Source organism: Lissotriton vulgaris, chromosome 2_1, assembly GCF_964263255.1.
Source record: "Lissotriton vulgaris chromosome 2_1, aLisVul1.2, whole genome shotgun sequence".
Lineage (NCBI taxonomy): Eukaryota > Metazoa > Chordata > Amphibia > Caudata > Salamandridae > Lissotriton > Lissotriton vulgaris.
Genome location: NC_141687.1, coordinates 61,816,997 through 61,831,330, shown reverse-complemented (window position 1 = coordinate 61,831,330; position 14,334 = coordinate 61,816,997). Strand labels below are relative to the sequence as shown.

Here is a 14,334-nt window from a genome sequence, read left to right as displayed (position 1 = left end):
CCTGCCATAGGAGTGACTGATAGATATATATGTGTCCAGATAGGTTTAGATATAGGTATCCTATATCTAAGCAAGGGGTGATTACACCACCCTGCCCCAGCTGAGTGATCAGCCAGTTGTGTCATTTTTAGGTAGCCAGCCAGGGGTGGCAAACGATATGCTGCACCCCCTGGTAGGCTTTGGATGCACCTATGCCCTGGGCACCCATAGTGCTCTGTACAGGGGCTGATAAGGTGACCCAAGCCAATCTAGTTATGCACCTAGGGTACATGGAATCCATTTTACAGAGAGAGCAGATAGCCTGGGGCCCTGATTAGCAGGGAACCAGGCCAACTAGGTCGAAAACCAGCTAAACACAAGGCAAAAAATCTGGGGTAACCATAGTCAGGTAGCCACCTTCCTACATCTGGGACCTGCTCAACACAACCTCCCCAGACGTCGCCTTCCTGACAGAGACCTTGTTGAACAAATCCTCCGCACCCAACATCGCCATAGCCATCCCTGATGGCTTACAAGATCACCCACAGAGACCGCACCAACGGAGTCGGAGGAGGAATCGCCATCGTCCACAAGAACAGCATCAGGGTTTCGACTAGCACCGACGACGCGCTCAGCACCGTCGAACACATGCATTTCCAGATCCACACAGACCCCAACTCCACCCTCAGAGGCACCCTTGTCTACCGACCTCTCGGACTCCGCCCCCAGTTCAGCGACTCCACAGCCGACTTCATCAACACTCATGACCTGACCACTACCGACTACATCCTCTTTGGAGATCTGAACTTTCACCTTGAGAACAACAACAACAACTCCACAACCCTGATCGATAACCTGGCCAACCTCGGACTGAGACAACTCTTCACAATGCCCACCCACTCCGCCGGCCACACGCTCGACCTCGTCTTCTCCTCAAGCCTGCATGTCTCCGTCAGCCACACCACCAAACTCCTCTGGACCGACCACCGCTGCATCCACTTCGCCTTCCAGAAACCCACCACACACCACCGCACCCAACAGATCCCCCTGCCACTGCTGGAGTAAAATCACTGAAGACCAACTACATGCAAACCTTGCTCTCAGCCCACCCACCGAACCCTCCAACACCGACGTCGCTGCCCACAACCTCAGACGCTGGATCGATGACTGCGCCAACACCCTCGTCCCGCTGAAGAAACACACCCCAGAGACACCAGCAAGAGGGCCAGCTGGTTCACCCCAGAACTCCTAGATTCCAAGCAAGCCTGCCGGAAACTAGAGAAGAAATGGCACAGTGAACAAACTCCGGACAGCCAAGCAGCACACAAGGACGCCGTTCGCAACCACCACCACCTCATCAGGGCTGCCAAGAAGACCTCCTTCAAAGCCCGCCTCGACAACAACACACATGACAGCAAGGAGCTCTTCAACATCATGAAGGAACTCTCCAACCCCAGCTCCAACACCAACGACATCCCGCCGTCGCAAGTGCTGTGCGACTCCCTTGCCACCTTCTGCCATCGTAAGATAGCAGACATCCACGGCTGCTTCAACACCCAGACAGCCCCAACAGACAGAAACACAACATTCCCTCCGCACACCATCGACCACGTTCCCTTGCTAGCCTGAACCAGCATGAGCGTCGATGACACCATCAAGACCATGAGCACAATCCACTCCGGCTCTCCGTCAGACCCATTCCCGCACCACGTCTTCAACAAAGCAAGCAGCTCCATCGCACCCCACCTACGCAACGTCATCAATCGCTCCCTTGAGACCAAGACTTTCCCAGAGAGCTGGAAACACGCCGAGATCAATGCCCTACTCAACAAACCCAAGGCAGACCTAAGAGACCTCAAGAACTTCCGACCCATCTCTCTGCTCCCCTTCCCGACCAAGGTCATTGAGAAAATCGTTAACAGACAGCTAACCCGATACCTCGAAGAGAACAGAATCCTGGACCCTTCCCAGTCAGGGTTCCGCAGCAACCACAGCACCGAGACCGCCCTCATCGCCGCCACCGAAGACATCAGGACCCTGCTAGACAACGGGGAGACTGCAGCACTCATCCTCCTAGACCTCTCCGCTGCCTTCAACGCCGTCTGCCACCGCGCACTCCTCCACTCCGCAGGGATCCAAGACAAGGCTCTGGAATGGACCACCTCCTTCCTCTCCGGCAGAACCCAGAGCGTCTGCCTCCCCAGCTCTGTTCCGAAGTCTCAAAGATCATCTGCGGCGTACCCCAAGGATCCTCCCTCAGCCCGACACTGTTCAACATTTACATGGCCCCGCTCGCACACGTCGCCAGACAGCATGACCTCAACATAATCTCCTACGCCGACGACACTCAACTGATCCTCCCCTCACCAAGGACCCCATCACTTCCAAAGCCAACCTCCATAAAGGAATGAAGGCCATTGCCGACTGGATGAAGATCAGCCGTCTGAAGCTGAACTGGAACAAGACGGAGGTCCTCTGGAACGAGACGGAGGTCCTCTTCCTCGGCTCCAACCCGTCAGCCTGGGACGACTCTTGGTGGCCAACGGCACTAGGGGCAGCCCCGACCCCCACCGACCACGCATGCAACCTGGGAATCATCGTCGACTCAACACTCTCAATGACCAAGCAAGTCAACGCCGTCTCCTCCTCCTGCTTCAACATCCTCCACAAGATCTACAGATGGATCCCGACAGATACAAGAAAGACAGTCACCCAGGCCCTCGTCAGCAGCAGACTTGACTACGGAAAAGCCCTCTATGTTGGAGCCCCGACCAAACTCATCAATCAACTACAATGCATTCAAAACGCCTCGGCATGACTGATCCTCGATGTACCACGACAAGGCCACATCACCCCCACCTGAGAAACCTACACTGGCTCCCGTCGACAAGAGGATCACCTTCAAGCTCCTCACCCACTCACACAAAGCACTGCCAGCCTACCTGAACAGCAGACTCAGCTTCTACACCCCCACCCGCCAGGTCCGATCCGCCAGCCTCGCCCTTGCTGCTGTCCCCGCATCCAACGAACGGCCTCCGGCGGCAGATCCTTCTCCTACCTCGCCGCCAAGACCTGGAACACCCTCCCACTGAGCCTACGACAGACCCAAGACCTACTCGCCTAGAGAAGACTCCTCAAGACCTGGCTCTTAGAGCAGTAGCAGCACCCCCCCTCCCCACAGCACCTTGAGACCCTCACGGGTAAGTAGCGCGCTTTACAAGTACTCTGATTGATTGATTGATTGATACACCCCCAACCGCCAGCTACGCTCCACCGACCTCTCACTCGCCACCGTCCCGTGCATCCGAAGAACAACCACCGGCGGGAGATCCTTCTCCCACCTCGCCGCCAAGACATGGAACACCCTCCCACTGAGCCTACGACAGACCCAAGACCTGCTGACCTTCAGGAGAAAACTTGTGTTTAACCGTTATCAGCTCTCAATTCTGTATAAAATGCCATCAGTCAGTTGGTCAATCTCTTGGTGATATGCTGAGGACTGTTTCACTCATTACCAGAATTGGACTATATGTACCACAATGCACTGGCTGTATCATCCGAATCAGCGGGGTCAACGACTGGCAGTCCTGCTAGACTGCCTGCAGTGTGTAAGGAAGAGCTGCCCTGTCCGGTTTTCTGTCATCATCAATGTAGGACCACAAGTACCAGCATGCAATGCGCAGACCGTCAGATTGGAAAAGACAAACACCCCTGGTCTGGGACAGATGGCCCAGTCAGCGATGTTGATGGTGCGTGTTTTATACAGGCCGGTCTTGTCTTCTATATGCTGCTCCGAAAGGGATGCCTGGGCCTGCTGGGCACGAGAAGAAGTGGGAGCAGGGGGCGTGGCACGTGAGGGCTCTGCTTCAAGGGTGGGATGCGAGCGAGGGAACGGGAGCGTCCACTGGTTCGGGCTCCTAACCAAGGCTGTGAGGAGGGACCAGGTGAGGGGGCGGGTCTGAGAGAGTCTCTCACTGGGTGGCGGGAGGGGGCGGGTCTTGGGAGGCTCTCACTGGGTGGAGGGAAGAGGTTAATTTGTCTCAGCTGCAGTCGGTCGAGCTCGGCCTATATAACGCCCCTTTGATGGGACATGGTTGTATCCGCAATTTGCGCTTTTATTTGTTGAGGTTGGATTGAGTCATCTGGCTGGTAAAGTATGCCTTTTTTTTGCAAACACGTTTGCCTGTTGTCTGTCGTGCACACACGCGGGACCCGTTTGTGATTTTCATCGTTCAGTTCTTTTCCTCTCGTCAAGCCTTATTTTGCAAGGATGTGAGTTGATACAGGACGGATTTTTTGTCTCTATTGCAGGGAAAGCTCTGGTTTAGATACGGCTTAATTTGAGGTGGTGGTTGCGAGTGGGGCCTGCTGCTTAATTTGAGGTGGAGGTTGCGAGTGGGACCTGCTGCTTAATTTGAGGTGGAGGTTGCTGCTTAATTTGAGGTGGAGGTTGCGAGTGGGGCCTGCTGCTTAATTTGAGGTGGAGGTTGCGAGTGGGGCCTGCTGCTTAATTTGAGGTGGTGGTTGCGAGTGGGGCCTGCCTGCTGCTTAATTTGAAGAGGTAGTTGCTGGTGGGCCTCACCTCTGTGGAAGGGGGCGGCAGCACTCGAACTGCTCCGATAGTTCTGTAGATTTGGTGCTTGCTGCTAAGTGTAACTCGTTTCTCATAGAGTGCAGCAATCGCAGTGGCTTTCAGTCTGAGGTGTATGTACTACATTGTCGGAAATAGTCACCCGTGACAAACCATTCACGTAGCTCTAAGCGTGGGGTGTGGCCAGAGGCGGCCTGCGGTGCGCCACGCGCATCTCTACCTTGCGAGTTACCCGGGGGCACGAAAACGAAATTTTTAACCGATATCCGTGTATTACGCCTCATCTGTTTTATAATCCTCGTATTTGAGGGCTGGTTTTGGCGAGAATGGTTAGTAAAAAAAAAAAAGTGATTTCGTTTGTTTTGTGCCAGGTTCCCTGTTAACGCACCCCCCTCGACTCCAGTACGGAGTCTGCCGAGCCAGTTTGATCTTGGCACGTCCTAGCGATCGACCAACCCCCTATCGGGAGAGTGAGGCCTATATGCAGGCATATTTTTTTTCGGAACACAAAGTATTCTGGTACTTGTAGTGCCCTAATTAGTCTGCTCCCAAGGTGCCTGATGTTAGAAACCCAGAACAGGCTCAGACAAACTTCAACCATGGGAGATGTTCAACGTGTGTTTTTTATTCTGCGTAAAATGTAATTGACTGCCTATTTTAAACATTGTAAACGAGTAGATTAAAACTAGGAAAAGGTTGCTTTAATATAGTAGCCCAGTTGCTCGGAAACACAAGGCCTGAAAGTAGCAAGCTAATGCGTAACCCCCCTTTCCTTTCTAGTAGACGTGTTGCGCAAAATGCCACCGCAGACAGGCCTGCAGCGCCAATGGTAACACCCGCGATGTATGTTGTGAACAAAGGCACAATGTGGGTGAGTCGCTTACCGACTGTCAGGCAAGACCTCGTGGTCTGTGGCAGTGTGCCTCCCAGGAGGGTGCGAGGGTATCTGAGCCCCGCTCCTGCAGTGCCGCAAGGGCGGCCTTTGTAGTAATTCCAGTGTTTGGTCTAAGTGCGGGAGCTCAAACTTGCTTGAGTGCCCACCCTCCGGTGCTGTCCGATACCAGGGCTGCCCAGTCTAGATTCCGCTCGTGCCTTTCTTATCTCACCCTCCCGGCTTTCTTAAGGTTTGTGTTTTTTTGTTTTTTAAGAATCCTTTTCTGCTCCTGAAGGAAGAGTAGATCTTAAGGGTCTTCAAAGCGGCTCGTTGAAATCCTTATCCTTTTTATACATTACATGACTTATATTTCCAGATAGTTTCACTCCGCAAACTGACAAGCTTTACAGAGTTTCAGTTTCAGGGGGAAAAAGCTTGCCGATGCATGACCACTCTGCATTGTTTATCTGCAGTAGATTAGAGAGGAGGTTCCTAACCTTTGACAGTGATTTAAATGGGCTGGTACGGGAACGACTGGACAACAACGCACACAACAGCAAGGAACTCTTCAGCATCGTCAAAGAGCTCTCCAACGCCAACGCCGGAAACGACATCACCCCTTCGCAAGACCTCTGCAACTCCCTCGCCTCCTACTTCCACAACAAGATCGCGGACATACACAACAGCTTCAGCACTCAACCGTCGAACGCCACGACCGAACCACCACCACCCTCCGCGCCTGGACCCCGATCAGCACCGAACACACCGTCCGCACGATGAACTCCATCCACTCCGGATCTCCGACCGATCCCTGCCCTCACCACGTTTTCAACAAGGCCGACGCTGTCATCTCACCCCATCTGCGGAACATCATCAACACCTCCTTCGACACCGCTACCTTCCCGGAGAGCTGGAAGCACGCCGAACTCGGCGCCCTACTCAAGAAGCCATCGGCCGACCCCACCGACCTCAAGAACTACCGCCCCATCTCGCTGCTCCTGTTTCCCGCTAAAGTCATCAAGAAGACCGTCAACAAGCAGCTGGCCGCCTTCCTCGAGACAAACGGATCCCTCGACCCCTCGCAGTCTGGTTTCCGGGCCAACCACAGCACCAAGACCGCCCTGATCGCAGCCACCGATGACATCAGAGCGCTGCTCGACAACGGAGAAGCAGCGGCCCTCATCCTCCTCGACCTTTCCGCGGCCTTCAACACTGTCTGCCACGTACCCTAGTACAACGCCTCAGCAACATCGGAGTCCAAGAAAAGGCACTGGAGTGGATCATCTCCTTCCTCGCCGGAAGGACACAGAGTCCGCCTCCCTCCGTTCAGATCTGAAGCCACCGAAGTCATCTGCAGCGTTCCTCAAGGCTCCTCGCTCAGTCCTGCCCTCTTCAATGTCTACATGAGCCCCCTCGCAGACATCGCACGCCAGCACAACCTCAACATCATCTCCTACGCCGACGACACCCAGCTGATCCTCTCCCTCACCAACGACCCCTCCACCGCCAGAGCCAACCTTCACGAAGGGATGAAAGAGGTAGCCGAATGGATGAAGAACAGCCGCCTGAAACTGAACTCTGACAAGACGGAAGTCCTCATCCTGGGATCCTCACCCGCCGCTTGGGACGACTCCTGGTGGCCCCCCGCCCTAGGCAGCGCACCCAAACCAACCGACCACGCACGCAACCTGGGCTTCATCCTGGACTCCTCCCTCTCCATGACCAGACAAGTCAACGCTGTCTCCTCGTCGTGCTTCAACATCCTGCGCATGCTACGCAAGATCTTCCGGTGGATCCCCACTGAGACCAGGAAGACGGCCACCCAGGCCCTCGTCACCAGCCGTCTGGACTACGGCAACTCCCTCTACGCTGGAACCACCGCCAAACTCCAGAAGAGACTCCAGCAGATCCAGAACGCCTCAGCACGACTCATCCTGGACATCCCCCGTCGCAGCCACATCTCCGGACACTTGAGACCTGCACTGGCTCCCGGTCAACAAGAGAATCACCTTCCGTCTCCTCACCCACGCACACAAAGCCCTACACAACCAAGGCCCAGGATACCTCAACAGCCGCCTCAACTTCTACGCTCCCAAACGCCAGCTTCGATCGACCAGCCACGCCCTCGCCGCCATCCCCCGCATCCGAAGAGCCACCACAGGGGGACAATCATTCTCCTACCTCGCCGCCAAGACATGAAACTCCCTCCCCACCCACCTCCGCCAGACCCAGGACCACTTCGCCTTCAGGAAGCAACTCAAGACCTGGCTGTTCGAGCAGTAGCGGACCCCCCAGCGCCTTGAGACCCTCTGGGTGAGTAGTGCGCTATATAAATGCTATGATTGATTGATTACCAGCATTTTATTTTAAGAGGGCAACCCCAACTAGAAGCCTCTGTACGTCTGTGCTTTTCTGCAGCATTTGAAACACGGAGACGAATTGTAAAACCGTACTCATCCCCGCACCCCTTTAACCCCCCGCCCCACCTCCTTTACAACAATCTCCATAAATATTTCCCTATTGCTATCTTATCTACCTAGGCTGGTTGGGAAGCCGCAAGGAATGTGGCGTAGAAACTGCACACAAGACCAGGAAAACAGCATCTCATGACTGCATGCGAAGACATGGGGAAGGGGAGGGAGAAGAAAGCCCACTATCCTCTTCATCGGAGAGGCCATACTCCATGGGAGGGACAAATGCCACAGGGCGCAAGCCACCCAATAAGAAGCAGGCAAATGATCGACTCTTCAACCATGGTAACCAATGGGAGGGTAGGTAGCCCAAAAGTTGTTTGTTTTTTTTGTTTTTGTTGCTACGACTGCAATAGTTCTCTGCAACAACTCTGCTTGTGCTGATTGACAGATGGTACCTAAGCAGCCCAGGGCCCACCTTCTCCACAATACAATGAGTACTTGGGACGTGTGTGATCTGCATTCAAGCTCCATGTACCCAGGTGTGTTTTGTGGTGCCAGCCAAAACTGGTAGCCAGAATGGAAACCAAATCAATCTGGCAAAAGCCCAGAGCCGCCTCCCAATGCAGGAGGCGTGACTAGAATTGTCCTGAGGGCATGGCCTGGTCAGGGCAGCACCCGCTGCTCTGGAAACAGCCGACACCCGCCAGCCAGGAAAACAAAAGCGAGGCAATGACCAGACCAGCTCTGCTGGAAGTGAAGACGCCTGGTTTGGTACTCCTGGGGTGGTTAAAGCGCGCTCTTGGAGTTTAATCAATCAGAGTACTTGTAGTGTGCTACTTACCTGTGAGGGTCCCTTCCCAAGGCACTGTGGGGAGGGGTGCTGCTACCGCTCGAAGAGCCAGGTCTTGAGGAGTCTTCTGAAGGTGAGTAGGTGTTGGGTCTGCCGTATGTGGGTAGGGAGGCTGTTCCATGTCTTGGCAGCGAGGTAGGAGCACCCTGTGGTGGTTTCTGCATGAGATGTCCTTTCCATGGACGTGTTTGATGGAGCACCCTCTTGTCTGAGTCTATCCTCTGCTGGGTCTCCACCCAAACTCAGCCTGCCTGGTCCCGCATGTCCCAGAGCTGCTGTGGGGCCTGCGTCTCGAGAGCTGCCTCCTGTTGGCAGGACCAGTCACTGCTGAGTAAACATTTGCACTCTGATGGTGTAGAGTCCCGTATCTGGTTTTAACCTTTTTCTTGTCTCTATGTTCAGTTTCTGTTGCGCTATGAAGACCACAGTGGCCAATAAGAGTAGCAAGAAGGTGTCCAAGTCTGTGGGACAGCGCAAGGGTAAAGGCAAGAGGAAGGAGAGCTACTCCAGCTTCATCTACAAGGTGCTCAAGCAGGTGAGTTTACTACAGCGGAGAGAGGACACTATCTAATACGAAGCCTTGTAGCGGGTGTCAACAGAAGCAGCCCCCTTGGTTCAAGCCATAATAGTGTGACTTGACCATTAAGCTTTTCCAGGTGGATGGTTGGCGCAAACAAGGATTTGGGGAAAATGACATGATCAATGTTGGGGATGCATCTGGTGACTTCACTAGGTCTGCCTCCTTAGTACATCAAACACCCAATGCTACTGAACCTAAAATGTATTTTTTTGTTTTTGCTTGGGACAAAATGAACACATTTGTCGATGGCTGCTCAAGAGTGGTGTACTCTAGTAATCGCCCATGAGTTATTTGTACAGCATCCGAGCTTATTCCCCATGTGCATCTTGTAACTGCCTATTGCATCGATCAGGATAGGGACAGTCGAAGCCATCGAGAGCTTCATCGTTGGATGCTCTACGCAGCACTCTTTGGTAGTGCAGGCTCTGCTGGTCACTTCTCTCACAGTATCTCATGAAGGCTTTGGCTGCTGGACACTGTCCAGGATCCCTCGTGCACCTGTGTCTGGGAGCAGTGCTGCAGCCGAGCAAGTCCCACAGCTGGTCAGGCAGCATTACCTGCATGCATGACCGTCCACGCTTGCAGTGACTCGCGGAGCCTTTCTGCAGCTCTAGACCCACTGTAAACGGTGAACTGGTTTGAGCAGATTACTGCTGGGATCATCACCTGGAGTAGACCGGAGGGAACATTCTGGTTATTAATGTATGTGGGCTTGTCCTGAGATGTGCACATCTTTGCTTCATAACAAACTAAGCTGTGTTTACATTGGTAAAATGCGGCGCCTCTCGCACATTAATGCGATCTGAATGTGGCTGCAGCCTGCTTGATGCATGCAGGCTCTACTATACTATTCCTAGTCTCCTCCTGGTCCAGGAGGGCTGGACTGGGTTCATGCCATCACTTTGCTTGCAATGAACCCTCATCAAGACAGCGTCATCAGTAGACTTGCTTTAGATTTGTTGGCTAAAGATGAGTTTTTGTGGCTGTGATACTACCGAGAAAATGGCTTTTCACTACATGTCTAAACATGTATTATTTACATGGTGTTGGCAGGGCTCCAGTTGTACAGTGACTTCAAGGCTTGTGTTATGTCTTTAGTACTTTGTCTTAATTGGATCCAACATAAACGTGCTTTTCCTTGTGTTCCGCAATGCCTTACATTGATTGTCCATGCATGTTGGCTGTGATCCTAACCCGCTCTGTCTCCCGACAGGTCCACCCTGATCTGGCCCTCTCGCTCGGTGCCATGAAGATCATGGACTCCATCAATGGAGATGTCTTCGAGCGAGTGGCTTCAGAGGCGGCTAGACTCGCCCTCTACAACAAGCGAAGCACTATAACCAGCCGCGAGATCCAGACCGCTGTGAAACTGGTGCTCCCTGGAGAACTTTCAAAGCACGCCCTATCTGAGGGCAGCAAAGCCGTGGCCAAGTTCATGTCTTAAACTTAGAATCTGCTTTGTATCATATGTATTATAGTATGTTTTATTTTTTGTAAAATAAAGGTTTGTTTTTATCACTACTATATTGAGTCGGTGTCTTGAATGTAGCCACTTGCGTTTAGGTTCAACTTGGCAAACTTAATTTGTTTTATTAAATTCCTATAGGCTACAGATCTGGCCTGTATGATATATGGCTCTAATGATTATACTATCATGCCTTTAGATTGGTTGGCTGCAGATCAAGGGTTCAAGTCTAGGTTTCAAAGATTCTAAAGCAAGTAGCACTTGAGCCAATTAGTTCCATGCTCTTCAGATAAGCATGGGTTTGACTTTAACCAATGTCTAGTATATGGGACACTCCCTCCCCCTCCTGTCTTGCCAAGTCCTGCTCCACATCATTCGAGGTGTCCTTAAATGGATGGTTTTCAGTTTTGACTACAGAAGTAGAGTACCAGGATCTGGTGTGGTGGCCAGTCAAGGCATTGGCTTCAGCTGTTTCAGATAGTGCTGCATGTTCCACCCTTGAGGGTGGAGTGGGTGATATTAGTCACCTACACCACTGCAGTGGAGGACCAAGTGGTCTATGGAAGCACCTTTAACCACTGGTAGTTCTTCCTTTCTGGATGTGCACACCTCTGTGGCTAGCGTTGACACGGCTCACCCAAATGAGCCACGGCCTAGTCATGGTTTTTATTTTAAGTGGCATGTACAGCAACTCTTACTTAACAAAAGGTAACTGATTACAGAAACTAAGGTTTTTATCGGACTAAACAAGTAGGTTCTACAGTAACCCTGAGACAAGGATGTAATTGCCAATATTTTCTCCTCTGCCCTGTGTAGTAGGGCGAAGCTGGCAAATTTCTGCACTATAAAAAAAGTTTTGGATTAGAGTAGACGTTAAGTGCTCTAAATCAGTAGATATAAAGCTTTGCAATGAAGCCAAGCGCTTGCTTTATTTGCTTAACTGTGGAGAAATTGCCTTGGTTGCACCCTGGAGATGCATACATCTATTTTCAGTGCTAAGGACTTTACTACACAGTTCATGGTGTATAAGCAACATAGAAATTCAAAACCATTTGTGCTTGGTGACTAGTAATCTCAAGGAATTTATGATTTATGTGAGGGTGACCATTTGGTTACTAAAGTAACCACCTCTTGGAAGCTATGCCACAGAGCAGACTGGCTTAATGTATGGTTTAGTAACTATGCAGTACTAATAAAATTGAAAATGTAGTACAAATTGCAAACTGATGGAGAAATTGAATAAACAAAAGGAGTTCAATAACTGGAACAAGATACTAACATTTAAAGTCTTTAATGGCACCAATGATGGTCCATTGTTGGCGTATACTGGGACCTAGCACCAATGATGGTTCATTGTTGGCGTATACTGGGACCTAGCACCAATGATGGTTCATTGTTGGCGTATACTGGGGCCTAGCACCAATGATGGTCCATTGTTGGCGTATACTGGGACCTAGCACCAATGATGGTTCATTGTTGGCGTATACTGGGACCTAGGTACAGCATCAGCCGGATGGCAATGGAGTGCAAGCTGGAGACACCAAGTATGTCCTGGACTAAGTCACCACACGAGTACACATCTGACCCCCTCCCACCCTTCCCAGAACCACAGGGGTGGCATTCATGGAATCGGGGTTTCACGCAGGATCTAATCCAGGTGGCAATGGTCCGTTGGGTCATTCAGGAAAAGATCTCTGGTAGCTTGAGAAGGAGGAAAGTCTTATGACTATTTTACACTCACTCACCCCCCACGCCCCTTTCTTTAGGTCTCGCATGGAGCAGCGCATGCGCAGCTTGCTCGACTTTTAGTAAGGGTGTTTTCAAAGGGCCACCAGAAGCTTTTTCTGGCCTCACGCTGGCGGAAATGCACAACCACAATCTGTCTTTTCTCTGTCACAGGCAATCGAGTGCATTTAAATCCCTTTCGGCACCCGCACGGCCAATGCTTTTTGCACGCTTGTTTTATTGCATATACTATCTTTAAAATACTGTTTTAGTTTTGAACTGTACAGAGAATAACACATAAAAAAAATCCATCATCCAGTTTCAAAATCAGCACGTAGTGCAGCCAGGAGCGTTCCAGTCTTTTAAAGTATTGCAATAAACATTTGACACACCACATAACCTAGACAATCGTAGTCACTTTCATGTGCTTATCGTCCCAACCCGTACTAGCCTCCCATCAAAGGCACCTCATAACCAGTACAGCAAAATCAATGCTCCGGGGATTATTGCCATAAGCTAATATATTACTACTGACTGTCATTCATTCATCCATATATTAGTCTCAACACTGTTCCCCTCTTACTCCAAGCTTCTCAGGATGGCCTTGTGTCCGGGTTCTTCATAAATAAACTGACCATTACATATTCTATCTGTTTTTCAACCGGTCTGACTTGTTTCATGTGCAGGACCCTTTCGGTCATATCTTTAGCCCAGTATTCACTAGTCGGTGACCTAACACTTGGCCAGTGTATGGCTGTACGAGCACCATACCAGCAGTATAGGTTTTCTGCCCATCTTATCTTTTTTTTTATTTGTTGGTATGAGTCCAAGTATACGTGGTTTAATCGTGCAAGCTATAGTTCTAAATATACAGTGTTTGAGCATGATTGATACTTTCTTCCTGGACCACCTGGCAGTGCCAGGTAAGATTTATAAAATCAGTCTGTTATGTTTGACGGTGATGGGCTGGCGAAATTGCTGTTATACTTGTTAAATTTGTCATATGGACATTGAACTGAGCAAGCTTAAATACTCGCGACTGTTTTTGTTCCCATGCAAATCTTATCACATTTCTAATCGGTAATAGGTAATTCGGGAATCTCTTGCCATTTTTCCTCCAACTTCAAATTGGCTAGTGGTTTTGCTTTTGTTAATGCCATATAACATAATGAGTCTCTTAATATTGGATGGGCTGAGCATCTCTACCATTGTGAGTGGGCGTAGGTGTTTCTGGAAACACAGCCCATATTTTTCTAGCGGTGCCTGGTATCTTGACATATTGTACAAATAGACCTGACCTCAGGGCTCGAGTCGGTGTACCACGCGGGTGGACGGCGTCCCCCCACTTATTTTACAGGATGGACGTCGTCCCCCCTGCCAAACAGCAGGACTTCACCTTTTTGGCCTCTCTGGGACGAGATCGAAGGCACCTTTCGTGACGTCACGTCCTGTTGTGACATCACTTACAGCAGGACTTCACCTTTTTGGCCTCTCTGGGACGAGATCGGAGGCACCTTTCGTGACGTCACGTTGTGACGTCACTTCCGGTGACAGCGCCCCCCCCCCCCCGTTTGTTTTTTTTTTTACTTGTGCACTGCCTGACCTAATCCCAAAAGTCTCCTAGCGGTGCTGTGCAAGTCAAAAACTTATCCGGATCACCCAGTGTCCGAGAGCCTCTTCCATTTTTCTGCAGTCATACTTTGAGCAATCTGAGCACATGAGTGTATGCTCCTTATATGCATGTGGAAGGCACCTACATGTGTTAATTGCCTGCCATGTTTTATACAAACGCTCATATATATGAGCTAGAACCGCTCATCAATTGGTGCTCTAATGGAACATCCAGTGTGGTCATT

The 14,334-nt window shown here is 51.0% G+C and overlaps 1 protein-coding gene across 1 annotated transcript; it reads left to right on the top strand.

The window, feature by feature from the left end:
• The first annotated feature begins 9,105 nt into the window (after nt 1-9,105).
• On the top strand, nt 9,106-10,794 carry LOC147729563 (histone H2B.3-like). The gene is made up of 2 exons (XM_086958453.1): nt 9,106-9,243; nt 10,502-10,794. The coding sequence occupies exons 1-2, from the start codon at nt 9,124-9,126 to the stop codon at nt 10,730-10,732; spliced, it is 351 nt and encodes a 116-aa protein (XP_086814579.1). The 5' UTR covers nt 9,106-9,123; the 3' UTR covers nt 10,733-10,794.
• The last annotated feature ends 3,540 nt before the right edge of the window (nt 10,795-14,334 follow it).

Excerpts from the sequence above, each read along its gene's own strand:
- LOC147729563 (XM_086958453.1), top strand. The coding sequence starts at position 9,124 with ATGAAGACCACAGTGGCCAATAAGAGTAGCAAGAAGGTGTCCAAGTCT. Across the intron at positions 9,244-10,501 it reads TCTACAAGGTGCTCAAGCAG|GTCCACCCTGATCTGGCCCT; the intron begins GTGAGTTTACTA and ends GTCTCCCGACAG.